Source organism: Morone saxatilis, unplaced genomic scaffold, assembly GCF_004916995.1.
Source record: "Morone saxatilis isolate NCDOM2014 unplaced genomic scaffold, NCSU_SB_2.0 Contig19, whole genome shotgun sequence".
NCBI classification, from domain to species: domain Eukaryota; kingdom Metazoa; phylum Chordata; class Actinopteri; family Moronidae; genus Morone; species Morone saxatilis.
In genome coordinates, this window is record NW_023339751.1 from 3,331,181 (window position 1) to 3,346,992 (window position 15,812).

The 15,812-nt window shown below is 39.2% G+C and overlaps 1 protein-coding gene across 1 annotated transcript; it reads left to right on the forward strand.

Annotated features, from left to right (window-relative positions):
* Positions 1–1,434: 1,434 nt before the first annotated feature.
* Positions 1,435–15,024, forward strand: LOC118329884 (kynurenine 3-monooxygenase). Its single transcript, XM_035664231.1, has 15 exons — positions 1,435–1,540; positions 1,866–1,935; positions 2,089–2,186; positions 2,789–2,878; positions 3,691–3,739; positions 5,653–5,740; positions 8,314–8,479; positions 8,622–8,693; positions 10,236–10,357; positions 10,894–11,041; positions 11,116–11,173; positions 11,260–11,342; positions 13,348–13,449; positions 13,539–13,598; positions 14,480–15,024. Exons 1-15 carry the CDS (start codon positions 1,478–1,480, stop codon positions 14,624–14,626), a joined length of 1,416 nt encoding a protein of 471 aa, XP_035520124.1. The 5' UTR covers positions 1,435–1,477; the 3' UTR covers positions 14,627–15,024.
* Positions 15,025–15,812: the final 788 nt, after the last annotated feature.

Consider the following 15,812-nt stretch of genomic DNA (forward strand, 5'->3'; position numbering starts at 1 on the left):
ATTATATTAATACATATTTTATTACATTATATTAATACATATTTTAGGAATACTGCACGAAATTCAACTCGTGGAATATTAAACTGTGAAAGGGAATAATTAACTGTTGCCTATTAGTACATCTAATAACTTAAAACAGAGACTGACCCCTTAATTTAATTTACTTAAAAAATATAGGTATATATTATTATGCTACTTATTTAACTTTGATTTTTATTATTTACTTCTTGTCTTCTTGAGTTTATTCTAAAAAAAATTATGATTTATTACTTACATGGATACAAGGATATAAAGTATTTTAATCGTCATTTTACAACTCAACAAAGTTTATTTTTAGAAATACTGCACGAAATCCACTCTTTAATTCGTGGAAATTAAACTGCGAAAGGGAATAGTTAAATATTTTTGCCTATTATACTTTTATTAACTTAAAACCTGCAAAGAGACCCCTTAATTTATTTTACTTAAAACAATATATATATGTATTATTATGTTACTTATTAAACTTTGGTTATATTGTTTTCTTTCTTGTCTTGTTGAGTTTATTCGAAAAAATGTGTATGATTTACTACTTACATGGAGTATTTTAATTGTCATTTTACAACTCAGTGAAATTCCGGTTGTAACAAAGTTTATTTTTAGGTTCCCCTAAACCGATGCCAAAGAATTTAAGGTAATGTCATTATTATACTTTACTGTTTCTAAATTCATTAATCATATACTAGTAAAAGTATAATTATATACCTGATATAGTAAAATGTGAATTATGTGGATTACATAGAGACACTTGTTGTTTCATTGTATATACACAACATATACTAAATGGATGATCATATTTACACATTCTGCATGGAGCCTGTTTGCTGTTCCATTAATAATAACAAGAGTTATGATTATGAATGTGATTGCTGTCATCTCACAGCCACTAGATGGCGACAGATCTCTTTACTTTATTTTAGGGACATGTATTACCTGTCACTTAAGAGCAGTGATCCACTATGTTAGTCATCTCATTACTCCACAGTTGAATGAGACTCTTGGGAAATAGCTCTATTATAATGACCTAGTCTTTCTATCTCGTCTTTTTATTTATTAATAAAGACTAGACACAGGTTGTTATTTCAGGAGCTTCTTTGACAACCGATAGGGTCATTTTAATGTGTTTATTTGCACCTGCAGGCCAGGAAGGCTCCTCTAGTAAAAGTATTCCCTGAGACAAAACTGTAAACTCCTCTTATTCCACCCAAATGAGTCATTTATAAGCTAGTTTACAAGCAGGTCTGGTTCAGGCCTTTTGTTTGGAAAGTCCTCAGTTATCTGTCGCTTGTGTTTGCCTTGAAAAGAGGAACTAATGTGGAGAGTGACACTCATGGGACTCACTCTGCTCCTCCTCTTTTCAATCTTTACTCAATACTTCTATAAGTCACTTTGAAGCGGACAGTGAGACGATCAGACCTCCAGACAACCGTCAAGCACAATGGAGGAATCAACCGGCAGATCAACCAAGAAAAAAGTTGTAGCAGTGGTGGGCGGTGGTTTGGTAAGAAGAGACAATTAAAGTGAATTATTAATTCATTGTGCAGCACCTCTTGTCTCTTGATCTCTTGAATGCACATTGACCTTTACCAAGGCAACTGTGCTCTTATAAAAGGGAACAATTCTACAAAGTCCTTTTACATGGAAAGAAGAGGACAAAAAAGCACTTTAAAGTGTGGAATAAATGTGTTTAGCAATTGCTATGCAGCCTATGTAGAGTTAATAAGGCATATTTAAGAGATAATTATTCATGTATGACACTGTACAGCCAGAAATTTTGGCAAGATTTTTAAAAAACTCTCCTTGTCCTTATCTCCTTCACCCATTAGGTTGGGGCCCTGAATGCCTGCTTTTTTGCCAAAAGAGGCTTTGATGTGCAAGTGTTTGAAATTCGGGAAGGTATTATTCAAAACTCTCTTTTAAACTGACTTTAGTAAATAACATCGTAACATCACTCCTCTCTCTAAGGAATAGATCCATCCCACACATCCATATTATAATATTTCTGAACCTTGTAGTTAGACTGAAAACACTGTGTCTGATTCTGGTCAGATATCCGACGAGCCAAAATTGTGAAGGGGAGAAGCATCAACCTGGCTTTGTCTCACAGGGGCCGACAAGCTCTGAAGCATGTTGGAATGGAAGATAAGGTATGCTGATCAAATATATTCACTGTTGAGCTAATAATGAGGTACAGGTACACTGCAGGGGAATGGTGATCCTACCTTGTTTGTATATTGGTCTAAAAGATTGGTATGAAACAAATCAGTAGCATATATTTGTGTAGGTCGTCCATTATTCCTGCCCTTACTGCATAAGTCCTCTTAATCTACACATCATAGACAGTAAGTGGGTGGAAACTGTTCAATAATTAAATATTAAACATGTGGCCGGGCCCCAGGGAATCTGCTTCCTTTGCTTACAGTCCACTTAAGATGTTTTATCCTGGCATCTGAGGTCAGTGATGTTGCTTTGTTGGCCGGCATTTGCTGCACTGACCATGTACACCCGAGAAATCTGCATCAGACCCTTTTTTTACACTTGCATGACTTTTCAGCATGACAGAACAAGGCTTTCATTGCTGATTGACCACATGGACTACCTGGACTGTCCACGGCAGGATACCCAGCTTCCACACAAACTGAGACTGGAAACATGGATTTTTGACAAAGGATAATATTATACAGATTTGTTTATTCTAAATGTTAATACATGGGTTTTTATTTCACCTGTATTAATAATTTTTCCTCAGATTGTCTCCCAGGGAATCCCCATGAATGCGAGAATGATCCATTCCCTGAGTGGGAAACAGTCCCCGATCCCTTATGGCAAGAAAGGCCAGGTAAAGCTGGATATAATGTGTACAAATATTTGATAAGAGCCACATATAAGAGCCAGAATATGACTTAACTGACACATTATCCCCTTTGTATATTTTTGTGATGTAAGTTCTGCAAGACCTTCAAACTACAACATGTTTCAATTGCACACATAAAGCTGTGATGACCTATTAGTTAGGATTGATAACATATCTTAGATTGGATTGTTATTTGCATGGCCATTCAGTATTAATATATCTTGTATACAGTGTAGTTCATATTTCCAACATATTGCTGAAAGTGTTAGTAGACACACTGTAAGAATTGCTTCATGTCAGTCGACACATTGAATATTAATTCTGCAGCTTGCTAGACCTAGCGCTGACATAGGTGTGCTCGTAAGCACACACATACAGAAATGAGCAGGCACACACTGAGGTATGTTAGCTGAAGTAGGTCAAGGATGCACCGAATGATGAAAAGTAAGTGAAAACTTGTGCAGTCAGACCGAAATGTGTTGTCACATAACGTAACAATAGAGTCCAAACAAAAATTGGGTTTGTGTGTCATTACACAACGTGTGCCTGTTCTTTATGGTTTGTCTGTCTGAAAATAGTTGTTTTTGATTACACTGCTGCCCGTTTGGCAGAGATTCTTAATCTCATTAGATGGTTGAATAAAACAAAAATATACAAGACAGACAGTGAAAGCATGTAGATTCATAGTATAAACCACAGAGGCTTCTTGTTCCCATTTAAATGAGCAGTGTTAAAGTTCTGTTTGTGAAGTTGTACTGTGCAGAATCACACTAACATACAGATTGTTCTCCTTTCAGTACATCCTCTCAGTAGACCGAGCAAATCTAAACAAAGAGCTGCTAACAGGTAAGAGTATTAGTCTATTTTTTTAATGTTTAATTCAGCCAAAACAGCCTTGGAGCATTAACACCGAATACAGTATCATGGGATGTGTGCTGCTGAAATAAACAAATTATAATGGAACTGAAAGAGGAATTTAACATTGAAATGATGCACCTTTCCTACAAGATATATAATACTGCAAAATTTGACTCGTAAAGAGTTTCAGCCCCTTTCAGACATGCAGCCCTTTATGTTAATATGACGACAATTTGACATGTCTGTCTTATGTCTGAATGAGTGAGTGCCAGAGTTACGTCCTGATGTATCATCTCAATCTTTATTATCAAAGAAAATAAAATCGGACTAAAAGCCAAATTTAAGTTATTGAGAAGATTTCTCAATTATATCAGGCTGTATTTCCCCCTATGGAACCTTGAGAGGAGGTTGAAGAAAATCCCTCATACAACCAACTCAGAATGTCCCTATGTGTTTGATTTTCCTTCATACCAACTGCATGATTGAATCAATGAATGTCAAGCAGAACACTTTAAATATAGCATGTGACCTTAAAGGAGGTGGAGTCCCAACTTAACACCCTGTCATTCAAACAGGCAGCAAATTCGCTTTCTAATAACATTCAAATTAGATTATGTAACCTTTGCTGAACTTTGCTAGTGCAGCCAAGTAACAGCTATGGGATCATGCTAAATGTGAAAGTGGAGAAAGGATCACTACCTATTTACTATATAGTGCATTATACTGTGCACCATTTTATTTGAGGGTCCAAATTCTGCAAAAAATATTTCACAATGGAACAGAAAAGTTCTGTCCATGGGATGTACATTAGCTAACTTCTGCTAACAGTCCCACAATAAAATGCGTCACATTTCATAGATGCAGAAACTATGTTGACGCAAAATGGTGATGATTATATTTGTCTGAAATCTCACGAGAACTACTATCACTAGTGTCAGCGAACAAGGTAGCGGTTTTGGACACAGCCATAAAGTCATAGTCAATATCTGCTCGAGGATTGCTAACATTAACTAACATTAGCTATAAGCTGTATGGTCATAAAAGACCAAGTAGGGCTGTAGCAGCTAAACCCATAGTTTATGAACTGAGCAATTTTATTGCTAATGAATTCAACTTTTTATCTGAAGAGGAGGAAGAAGAAAAAGAGTTATTTCTTCTTTCAAAAGTTACACAGTATCACTTTAAAGAATCACTCCACTTTTACAAACAGCATATTATACAGTATATGAATCCATATGGTTCCGTTCTATCAAAGCGTTAATTAAGTTTGTACTCTCAATACATTCTTAATTTATGAACTCTGCACAAAGCTTAAAAGTTAAAAGACATACACTTTCTTTACACCAATTGGTCTGATTGAGGCTGTTTGCTGGCAAGCTGAGCTTTATCCACACACTCCCTGTGTGTCTTTAAACTGCATGAGTACATCAGGGAATGTATTAGTCTTTTCAGGCTAAAAGGATTTTGCCTAATATTTAATGAGTGCTTCAGTGTACGCTTGGAGATAATGTGCAACAGCATGGGCCTTTGTTTATTTAGATTGCCTGTGTCTGCTGAAAAAGATGCTGATTGTTAAGTCGAAGCTCTTATCGGGGCCAATCCAGACTCCTGGAATGAACATTGAGATAAAGAGATTTTGGAAACTGTGACAACCGATGTTAAATCAGATACGTTGACTGCTGTGTTGTGTTGTTCATGAGATTCACGCTAATCAGTGTAAGGTCATTCCCCTTCAGCGGGGGATGGATTTAACTGTTTCACAGTCTGTTTTCTCACTGCATTTTATTAGAATCGTGAAGGTTTTATGTGTATTTGAACAATTATTACCTGTAATGCTGTTAGCGTTACATCATGCCTGCATCTGTGATATAAGCTCCTTTTGTAACATTTTCCTCCCACAGAGGCAGAGAAATATCCAAACACAAAGTTAAACTTTGACCACAAATTGCAGGACTGGTCTGCTGAAACAGGGCTAATGACCTTTGTCAGGTAAATAGTTACTGATCTTACACATGCGCACCCCTGTACTCACCACACACGCTCTCACAGATACACATATAACACATGGAGGTTAATCTAGGATGAGGATCTGCTCATTTGGGATTCCTCGTTTTAACGACGGCTTTATCGATCGCGTTCCCTTTGCGTTCCTGCATGTAAACACGTGTGGCCTTGTACACGTTAACTGCCCCAGGTCTGGGATGGTGATAAACATGTTGCCTCTGAAGCCTCTGTGCGTGACTTTTTTGTAACTCTGTAATTGTTTGTCCTTGAGCAAAATGTTACACACAATTTACAACCCAATTAACACTGAAACACCTCCAGGTCTTTGTGGGCATTAGCGTACCCATGCAGTGAATTATTAACACAGTATGCAGGAACACAAACTGTGTTTAATTTGATCACAGAGCTTTTAAATTGAGCTCAGCCTTATCTAAAATGTGTAAAAATCCACTTGATGTGTGCGTTGTTATTTCTAGTTATTTATTCTTTTAATGCCTGGTGGTCCAACATTGGAAATGTCGATTAGAATGAGTCACTGCGGAGCTACAGCCACAGTGAACAAACAACTTTCATGCACTTTAATTAATTCAAGTTTTGCATAAAGGTTGTGAGTGTGCCTTGAAACCAAAAAGTCACCCTGGTGTGCACCTTACACATCCAGGACATATCCTTCCCTCCACCCTGTGGTTCAACTGTGACAGCTCCTATTTGCTCCCTCCAGCTTGTATAATTAAATGTACACGGAGAACCAGATGCCAGAGTTTCCTCCCATACTAGTCAGGAAATGTTAAAAGATAGCAATCAGCATGAAATATACATGACCGGCTTTCTTCCCATAGTCTGGTCTATAATTGTACTAAATCTAATAACATGTTAATGAGGTCCTTGAATATCTTTGAGCACCGTTCAATATTGTAATCAGATTTTTAAAATACAATATCTTTAGGTGGAGATCTGTAGCACGGCGGTGGGTAGACACAATGTGAAATCAACATCCCACGGTGCACATACAAGTAACAACAAAGGATTGTCACCGAGCCTCACAACACTGTAATTAGGAAACCAGGTATTGTCAGATTTAATATGCACTGGGTCAACTTACAGATTTACTAGTCATTAACCGACATTTATTGTCACATGTGAACATGTACAGACTTCCTAGTGAACTAGCAGCATGGCTCTATGAATAGTAATGTGGGTGCATCAGTTTGGTCCAGACTGAAATCTCCTTTTATGTTTTGACCCATAGCCATGGACTTTATGCACAGCTTCATACAGGATGTGACCCGAAACACTCTGCAGCCTATCCTAATCCTACACACTGGACCTCTAAAGCATTTTGGCAACAAATTAAAGTATGTCCCCTGCAAGGATCATTAAATTAGATTATAGAGTGCTAAGAATCCAGACGTACTCAACATTGAGTTTAACAGACCTACCGGCATTTCCACATGGCTCATTAGTGTGTGCTGTCCTGTGGACACAGTCAGTTCTTAGTTGGAAAATTTAACTCCAGCAACTGACAGGATGCTGCACATCAGACTGTGTCCAGGGACGTCAGGAGAACTGACTCCTGCTGTTTGAAACAGCTTTTAATGGAAAAGAGTAGATGCATCTAGCAGTATACAGTGTGTTTATTGTGACAATGGCTGCGAGCGAAATTACTGTGAATCAGAAAAAGCCACAACCATTCAATAGATAGTTCCATTCAGGTCAAATACGAGTCAGAGTGCAGCTATTGTGCATGCTGGATCACTGGAAAGGCTCTGCTACACTCAATGGAACAGAACTTTATTAGTATCATTGGTAACACCAGTGTTTACCCTACAATTTCATGTCAAAATGGCTAGTGTGAGAACACTAGTCATTTTGACATGAAACTTTTTGAATTTAAAGCATCAGTGAAATACTGTGTTTGGTGAGTAGGTCATAAGTAAGTTTAAATTTGTAAGGGCAACGGCCATGTGCCATTTAGATCTCAGTATAAAGGAAATGTTTAATATCTGTGGGAATCAAAACATTTTTAAGTTGTAAAAAGTCAGTGTCCTGATTTTCCAGTGTACTAATGGGAAAGCCAAAAAAGCCCTAAGTGTCTCCTAAGTCCTGCAGAGGAAAAGAAACTTCCAAAGTGTGCTTGATGAAAAGGCCAAGTGTGAGAAAGAAAGGCTCAAACATACAGCTCTCAGCCTGCATTAGACTGAATCATACCTGCAGCACTTAGCCTGAGGGACGCACACTTACCACCTTTTCTCAGGATAAACATCTACAAAGGAAGACTTTTTACACACCAGAGTGTCAGCCTGGGTGACAGGTACATCAGGACACTGCCTCCAGGAAGCCTGATGAAGGTCTCTGACTGTAAAGTTCCCTTTGCTCATTGAAATTATTTACCATGTAAACGGCTTATGGTGTATATATATATATATTTGTAATGTTATGGACTCTAGGTATAAAAGGGCCTGTTGTGAGAATGTAGTAAAGTTATTCAGCTTATATACATGGTCATCAGTACACCGTACACTGAAGTTAAGTTGTCATGTTGCTGGTATGTTTCTCAGGTCAGATGGGTCCGAGGAGCAGATCCAGGCAGACCTGATTGTAGGCTGTGATGGAGCTTTCTCTGCCATCCGCAAGCAATTCCTTCGTCGCAGCCGCTTCAACTACAGCCAGACCTACATCCCCCACGGCTACATGGAGCTCACCATGCCACCCATCAACGGAGAGGTCAGTCCTCTGTGTAGTGTCCTCTTTTTATTGAACATAGTGAGATGCTGCTAGTGTTAGACTCACAACTTTCTGTGGACTCATCGTAGATGTCTTCTTGTTTATTTCATTTTGTTTGTCCCACTTTCATCATCATCTCCAGTTTGCCATGAAGCCTAATTATCTGCACATCTGGCCACGAAACACATTCATGATGATCGCCCTGCCCAACTTGGTAAGTGGGAATTATATCTTCCTCTCTCCTGTGTTTTTTTTAGCTTTCACACTACAGTTACAAACCGACCAATGTAAACTGTTTATTTGTGAGCTAGCTGAGACAAAAGCATAATCACTTCAGAGGATTTCAGGGCATGATTGACCTCTGGGATGTCCTCATACAGTTAATTAGCCTTGTTTACAGACCCTTCATAGCCAGTAGAGACTTACTCATCAGAAATCTTACCCAGTTTCCACACAGCAGTGTGCCCTCCTTCTCACAGTCTCGCTGTCTGCTTTCATCAGATTTCTCTCTGTCTCTTTCCTTCTTAACCCTACAATGATTTTTCTGCATGACTGACTCAGCACAACAGTTTTGCTCTCTTCAGTGAGGCCAGGTTAAGGCAGCTGACTTTGGAAAGCATTCACACTGTCACTTACTGCCCTCGATCCCAGAACACATTAGGGCTCAGAAAAACAAAACAAAACACATCCTTGCCGCTGTGGATACCATGGTAACAGAGACAGAGCGCTAAAAGGTTCTCGTGGAGGACTCTGTGATGCTGATAGATAGCACCTGCTCAGATGGGCACATAATGGCACGCCCACAACCCCCAGTGCACTTTTATCCATCACTTGCACTAGGTGGAGTTTGGCTATACGCTTCCGACAGCTCAAAGCGCTTTACACTGCACACTACAATGTCACTATTTTACTTTAAATATACAATGTCTCCGTAGTGTGAATATTTGGCTAAATAATAAGAATGTTTCAAGTGTGTATGTACATTTCCATCGTTGTCTACCAATCAGAAACAGGTTTGCATTTGCACTGCAGTTTGCAGTGATGCATTTTTAAAACAACCCAGCAGTCAACCAATGACCAAAAGAATAATGAAAACTGATTGTGGTAAATGCTGCACTTACTGTATATGGCGCTTTTCTATTCTTCCAGCCACTCAAAGCGCTTTACACTGCTTGTCACCCATTCACACAGTGATGACAGAGGCAGCCATACAAGGTGCCAACCGCTCATCCAAAACTGAAACTACACACATTCACACACATTCACACACCGATGGCACAGCATAGGGAGCAATTTGGGGTTAAGTATCTTGCTCAAGGACACTTTGACATGCAGCGGGAGGATTAAACCATAAAGCTTCTGATTAGTGGCCGACCCGCTCTACCTCCTGAGCCGCAGCCACCCTCAAATCAAACACCTAGGGTGATTTCAATTTTTTTTTTCAGATGTAAGTGCAGGAACCACAAGCAGAGCTTTCTATGGCAGACCAGAGTGAGCCCATAAAGTGATGCAAGTTACTGAAACAAAGTTATTAAATAATCTTTATATGTGAAATGAAAAAAAAAAAAATTCTATGTGCGTAGCATTAAGGAACTACAAACTCTCATTTTGTTATACAACCTTGTGTAGTATAATGATGAATAAATGTCCTTGATTCCTTGAAGTCTGGGACAGTTGAAAGTAGAATTTGGGACAGTTGCGAGTCACTGAGGAAAAAAATTAATAAAGTAAAACCCCTGTTCATTTTCCAATTTAGGACAAGACATTTACTTGCACCCTCTTCATGCCCTTTGAGGAGTTTGAGAAGATCACCACAGGAGATGAAGTCATCCAGTTTTTCCAGAAATACTTCCCTGATGCCATACCACTAATAGGAGTGTAAGTGACTTTCTCACCTCCACTCTTCTCTCTCCCCACCACCGTCAGTCTGCCTCCCCCTTTTCTCCCCACCCTGCCTTTATTTCTTCATCCAACCTGCCAAGCCATCCTCAAAAACACTTTAATTTCATCCATCACCCGTCGACTTCAGGCCCATCCACAGCCATGATCTGTGATGTGTGAAATTGCAGTTACATGGCTTTGTGGAGTGAGGTTTTAATTTGATGTGAAGCGTATGTTGTGGGTGACGGTGAGATAGCGGAGGCATGAGCTGTAGAAACGCTTGAGGCTTTCATTCACTCACTTCCTCTCTGGGTTATTTGGAGTGCTCAGGCATAAACATAACTGAATGCAATGCTTTTGTTCCTCTGTTTTGCTGTTTAACTTGGTTAGCATGGTTGTTTTAGCTTACTCAGATGTGACAGACGCTTTTGTGGCAAGAAAAAACAGTAAAGTGTGTTTAAAAAAAAGCAACTGTCAAAATTAATATCTCAAAATGGGTTTGTAATTGTTTTATTTCCATTTGTGCCTCACAGTGATGCTCTCAAGAGGGATTATTTCCGATTGCCTGGGCAGGCCATGGTGTCTGTCAAGTGCACCCCATATCACATTGGCGACAAGTGTGTCCTTATGGGCGACGCAGCCCATGCAGTGGTGCCTTTCTATGGGCAGGGGATGAATGCTGTAAGTAACAAAGAAAACAGGGAAGACAAGGCAGAAAACAATTGGAGACTCATTCATCCATTTATGCTTTATAGGGCTTTGAGGACTGCATTGTCTTTGACGAAATAATGGAGCAGTTCAGTGAGGATTTCAGTAAGTACCTTATAAATGAGCAAAGATTAAAGGGGACACAGAAGTGACAATTCATCATATTTTTTTTCCTTTGTGTGTCCACGCAGGTGCTGTACTGCCTGAGTATACCAGAGTGCGAGTTCCAGATGACCACGCAATTGCAGACCTGGCCATGTACAACTACATTGAAGTAATGCATATTTATTTAATATGTCCAATTTAACCTCATACTTTAAAATGCATCCTATAAAGTGGGGTTAAGTGATAGTGTAGTGACCCCAACACAAGAAATTGGATGGATGATTGTGGAAGAAATATAATGTGTCAATGTCACCGCATAAAAGTAATACATTGCCAGTGAAAGTGAAAGCAATAGAGCATTATGTGTGAACTGAACAGATGCAAGAACTCATCGATGCTTTGCAGACATATTTGGGAGCCATGTAACAAGCTACAGCCAATGAGAGCAAGAAATCAAACTCCTGCTGTCATCTGAAGTCAATATCTGAACCCAGTCTTATCATGCATTGATTTGCATTTAGGGGAACAATAGTAGTTTCTATCAGAACAGATTTTCAGTATTTATAACCCTGCTGTCTTTCCTAAACCACAGTACGAACAAGCAGCTACGTTTTTACCTCCTTTCTCTCACCCAAATTATATTCCTTTTCTTCGTTGTTTTTTTGCTGCAGCACAACAGTGATGTGCAAATCGGCTCTGAGTTCATTTAAAATCAGCTGCACTACTTATTCGCTTTAGAGACCAAGATCCTCTTGGACATTTCACTCGACCTTTACCAGTCCCTGTAGGCTCTATTGCCTTGTAATTTAGGTCAAGCAGCACAAACTCTCCAGGTGATTTCTTTATTGTGTGTTATTTAATGTTTTAAGTATTTACCTTAATGATTAGAGAGGCTGCTTTCAGTAGTACTGTGGCTTTACTCCAAACTGTTTCACTGTATGAACCTGTGTGTGACCTTTTGGATGTGTAGAAGGACATTAATTAACATTAAACCCTAACTGATCCTGTCGGCGTGTCGGGAGATTTAAATAATCAAGTTACACTGCTGTGCCTTGTGTGTAAATGCGCTCAGCGTCTCTCTTAATGGGGAGGCGCTTCGTCCAAATTCACCCACCCGCAACCACTTCAGAAAATTCTCACGTGTGTTTTTGTGGCAGAACTGTCACAGTTGAGCAAAGAGGGTGACCAGGAACATGAGGAATGGGACCCAAATGCAGACTCAGAGGCGAAACTGGTGCAGTAAAACAATTTATTGACAAAGTCAATGTACAAAAACACTTAAGGGATGTTCAGAGAGGTCAAAACCAGATAAACAGTCTAATGGGGGCAAACAAATCCAACAGGGAGCTGGCAAATCCAAAGTCCATTCAATGGGAAAGGTCCAAGAAAACCAAGGCAGAGATTAAAAAACACTAGGAAGGCACTGAGACAGGGACACACAAATACTAGGAGGCTATAATGAGGGACATGAAATTAATGATGGCAGACAGTTACACAGGTGGGAAAACCCACAAAGACAGGAAGATTTTTTGGAGGGTTTTTATGCCTTTAAACAGAAAGTGAAGCTGCTAAAACAAGAGGAGAGTACAAAATGGAAGAGAAAAACCTAAACATGAGTGAATGAAAATCATAAAACAGAGAAAACATAACCCAGGGAGCAAAAGTAACAAAAACGTTCCTCAGCTATGCTCGCCCAACTATTCTATGTGTATTGATGACTATAAACTGATCCCAGTTTTACATGTAAAGTTCTAATCCGAAAAGTAAACACTCAATGTAACTGTGAAATAAATGAATATAATTGGGTAAAAAAAACAATATTTCCCTCTGAAATCTCGTAAAGTAGAAGTATGAAGTATCATATAATAAAAATTCAAAGTCCGAGTAACTCAAAATCGCACAGAAGTACAGTAAAGAGTAAATGTATTTTAAAAGTACAGAAAGTCAGCTTCTGTTCTGGGTTTTTTTTCCAAATCCAATTATCTGCAGATATTTACTTTCCATCACAGCAAGTGGACAGCTCCCATCCGTCCATTAAACTTCATACACTCAAACCAGCCAGTAATGGGTCTCAGCCCTATCCTTGTTCTTGCAGGTCTTAAATTCAGCCGCAGCACTTCGTTTTAGCTTAATAACCCCCCCCCCCATTTCACTAACGCATTTTTGTTCTGTAGATGAGAGCCCATGTCAACTCCAGATGGTTCCTTTTCAGAAAATATCTTGATAACTTCCTCCACTTCCTCATGCCAAGGACAATAATTCCACTTTACACTATGGTAAGTGTCCCAATAGACAAAATCATCATTCTCACATTGCTTAGTCTACCAGAAAATCTCTGTCAATTGTTGCCCTTCGCTGTCTCCAGGTCACTTTCACCAGGACAAGGTACCATGTAGCTGTGGAGCGCTGGCACTGGCAAGACAAAGTAAGACTTTGAGAAAATGTGTCTCCTCTTTACACATTCATTTCATCTTCCCTGCACACAATTGACTTTTTGTGGGATGTGTTTGAACCTTCTAGTATTGTAATTCGGGACTCTTTTGAAGTCACAGTATTAAGAGCGCTGAGCATGAAAGGCAGATGTGACTCTCTGGGTAAACACTTCCCCTTTTAGAAACAATGGGGATTTGACAGCCACTCCTGTAAAATGTTTAAACCCACGGGGATGTCTGGGCAAAATGCAAAATGACCTCTATGTGAGGGAGAAAAAACTGCTTCATAAAGTAGAACACTGTGAACAAAAATAAAAAATAGGGTGATATTGACATGTACAGACAGAGAGGGCATGATGGTCTGTTTCTTAACCGAGTGTAGGGAGGATGTTTATAAGATGAAGATAACAACGAGGCCACTGAACTAAGTGAAAAGTATAAAGCTGTATGTACTGTGGGAAGAGTATAAGGCATTAATAAACGTTCTCGGACAATTATAAGCAATACAGATTTTATTATGTTACAAAACCACACATAATAACACATTAATTATGTTAAATGAGCCTGATGTTTATGATTCAACTACTTAAGTCCGGTTTTTACGACACAAAGTCAGTCCACCACTTTGGTCCAGACCAGGGGCGGGTCCAGAGGGGGGACTTTGGGATTGGCCACCCCCAAGTGCACCCTATTATCCCGTCTTTCAGAGGCAGATATCATGTGAAAGTAGAAGACCTGGAAAACCTGGCACAGCCATCTTTAAAGGGACCTCTTGACCTCTGACCTCGAGATATCTCAATGAAAATTTGTTCTATGGTTATCCACATGTGAACATTAAATTCAAGCTAATAAAGTTTTCTTGTATTTTTCACAGGTGATAAACCGAGGCTTGCTGTTCTGTGCCACAGGAGCTGTTTTAGGAGGCTCCTACCTGCTCATTAAAAATCCTCCTGATATCAACAAGCTCATCATCCCTGCTGAGAAAATGTGGGACAGGCTTGCGGCTCTCAGGACCCCCTGAGCACTTTCTCTGTCTCTGATCTGACAGACAAGGTCCAAAAACCGCAGCATCAAACACTAGAATGAACTGACAGGGTCCACATTTTAATTAGAGCCTGACTGAATCCTCTAATGAACACTATGAAGGCTCTGCCAGGCAAATTAATGTACTGTATTAATGATTGTCCTAACTTATACCAGTCATAATGATTTATAATAAGGTTTTCTAACATTTCAACAGTGTTTAACGATAATGGTTTGACTAAAATTTGATTTTTTTCAGTCTTTAGATTTGATTATTTTCATGCCATCATCATTTGCACAATTTGTAATGTGAAAACAAATGTCAGTATTAAACTCACAGACAGGGGCTAGTGTACATCCTGTATGAGTTTATATAGAAACTTATGCATGAATAAATATTCCCTCAGCTTAGTTACTGTCTCCTGTCTTTGGCTCCACTCGTACGACAATACCTGCAATAATGTGGACAGCAGAAAAACAAGTTGGGAAAACAACAATGACTGATGATCATCTTTAAAGTCGCTGACCTTGTTAGCAAACAGTTTATAGCCATGAAGCCACATTAGCATTCACTTGGAGGTGTGTTTGTGTCCACCTGGCGAAGTCCAGTATTCATTATTTTAACTCTGTTTTGTTCTCCACCAACTCCTGAGAGAGACATCTGACTCTCTAACTCTACTATGTTTACCAGCTAGTCTCTAACGGCATCTTCCTGCCATTTGGTGCTGAGTACGACAGGTGTTTCGAAATTTTTTGCTGCAAAACAATAAAGTTGGACAGCTAAACTATGGGCTGAAACTACGAGGTGAAGGTAAAGGGAGCTGCAGATTCAGGTGATAATTCTCTGTAAGTTCATCTGTACGAGCAACCTTTCATATTGTCACATTTGATAAATTCAACTGTTAAAAAATATTGATTATAACTTTAAATCAGCATTTGATATATTGGGAAATACGCTTCTTTGCTTTCTTGCCGAGTTAGATGAGAAGACAGAAACCACTTTCATATCAGTCCTTTCAGCATGAAGCAACAGGCAGCAGGTGGTGAGCTTAGCTTGACATTACAAAAGGAAACAGCTAGCCTGAATGTCTAAAGCATCAACATATATAAAGATGAACTACATGGCAGCTCTCCAAAAGTGAAGCCAAACTATCTCCATCGTCCCCTGGTGCCTGACTGCAGTA

Excerpts from the sequence above, each read along its gene's own strand:
- LOC118329884 (XM_035664231.1), top strand. The coding sequence starts at position 1,478 with ATGGAGGAATCAACCGGCAGATCAACCAAGAAAAAAGTTGTAGCAGTG. Across the intron at positions 3,740-5,652 it reads AAACAAAGAGCTGCTAACAG|AGGCAGAGAAATATCCAAAC; the intron begins GTAAGAGTATTA and ends TTCCTCCCACAG. Across the intron at positions 8,480-8,621 it reads TGCCACCCATCAACGGAGAG|TTTGCCATGAAGCCTAATTA; the intron begins GTCAGTCCTCTG and ends CATCATCTCCAG.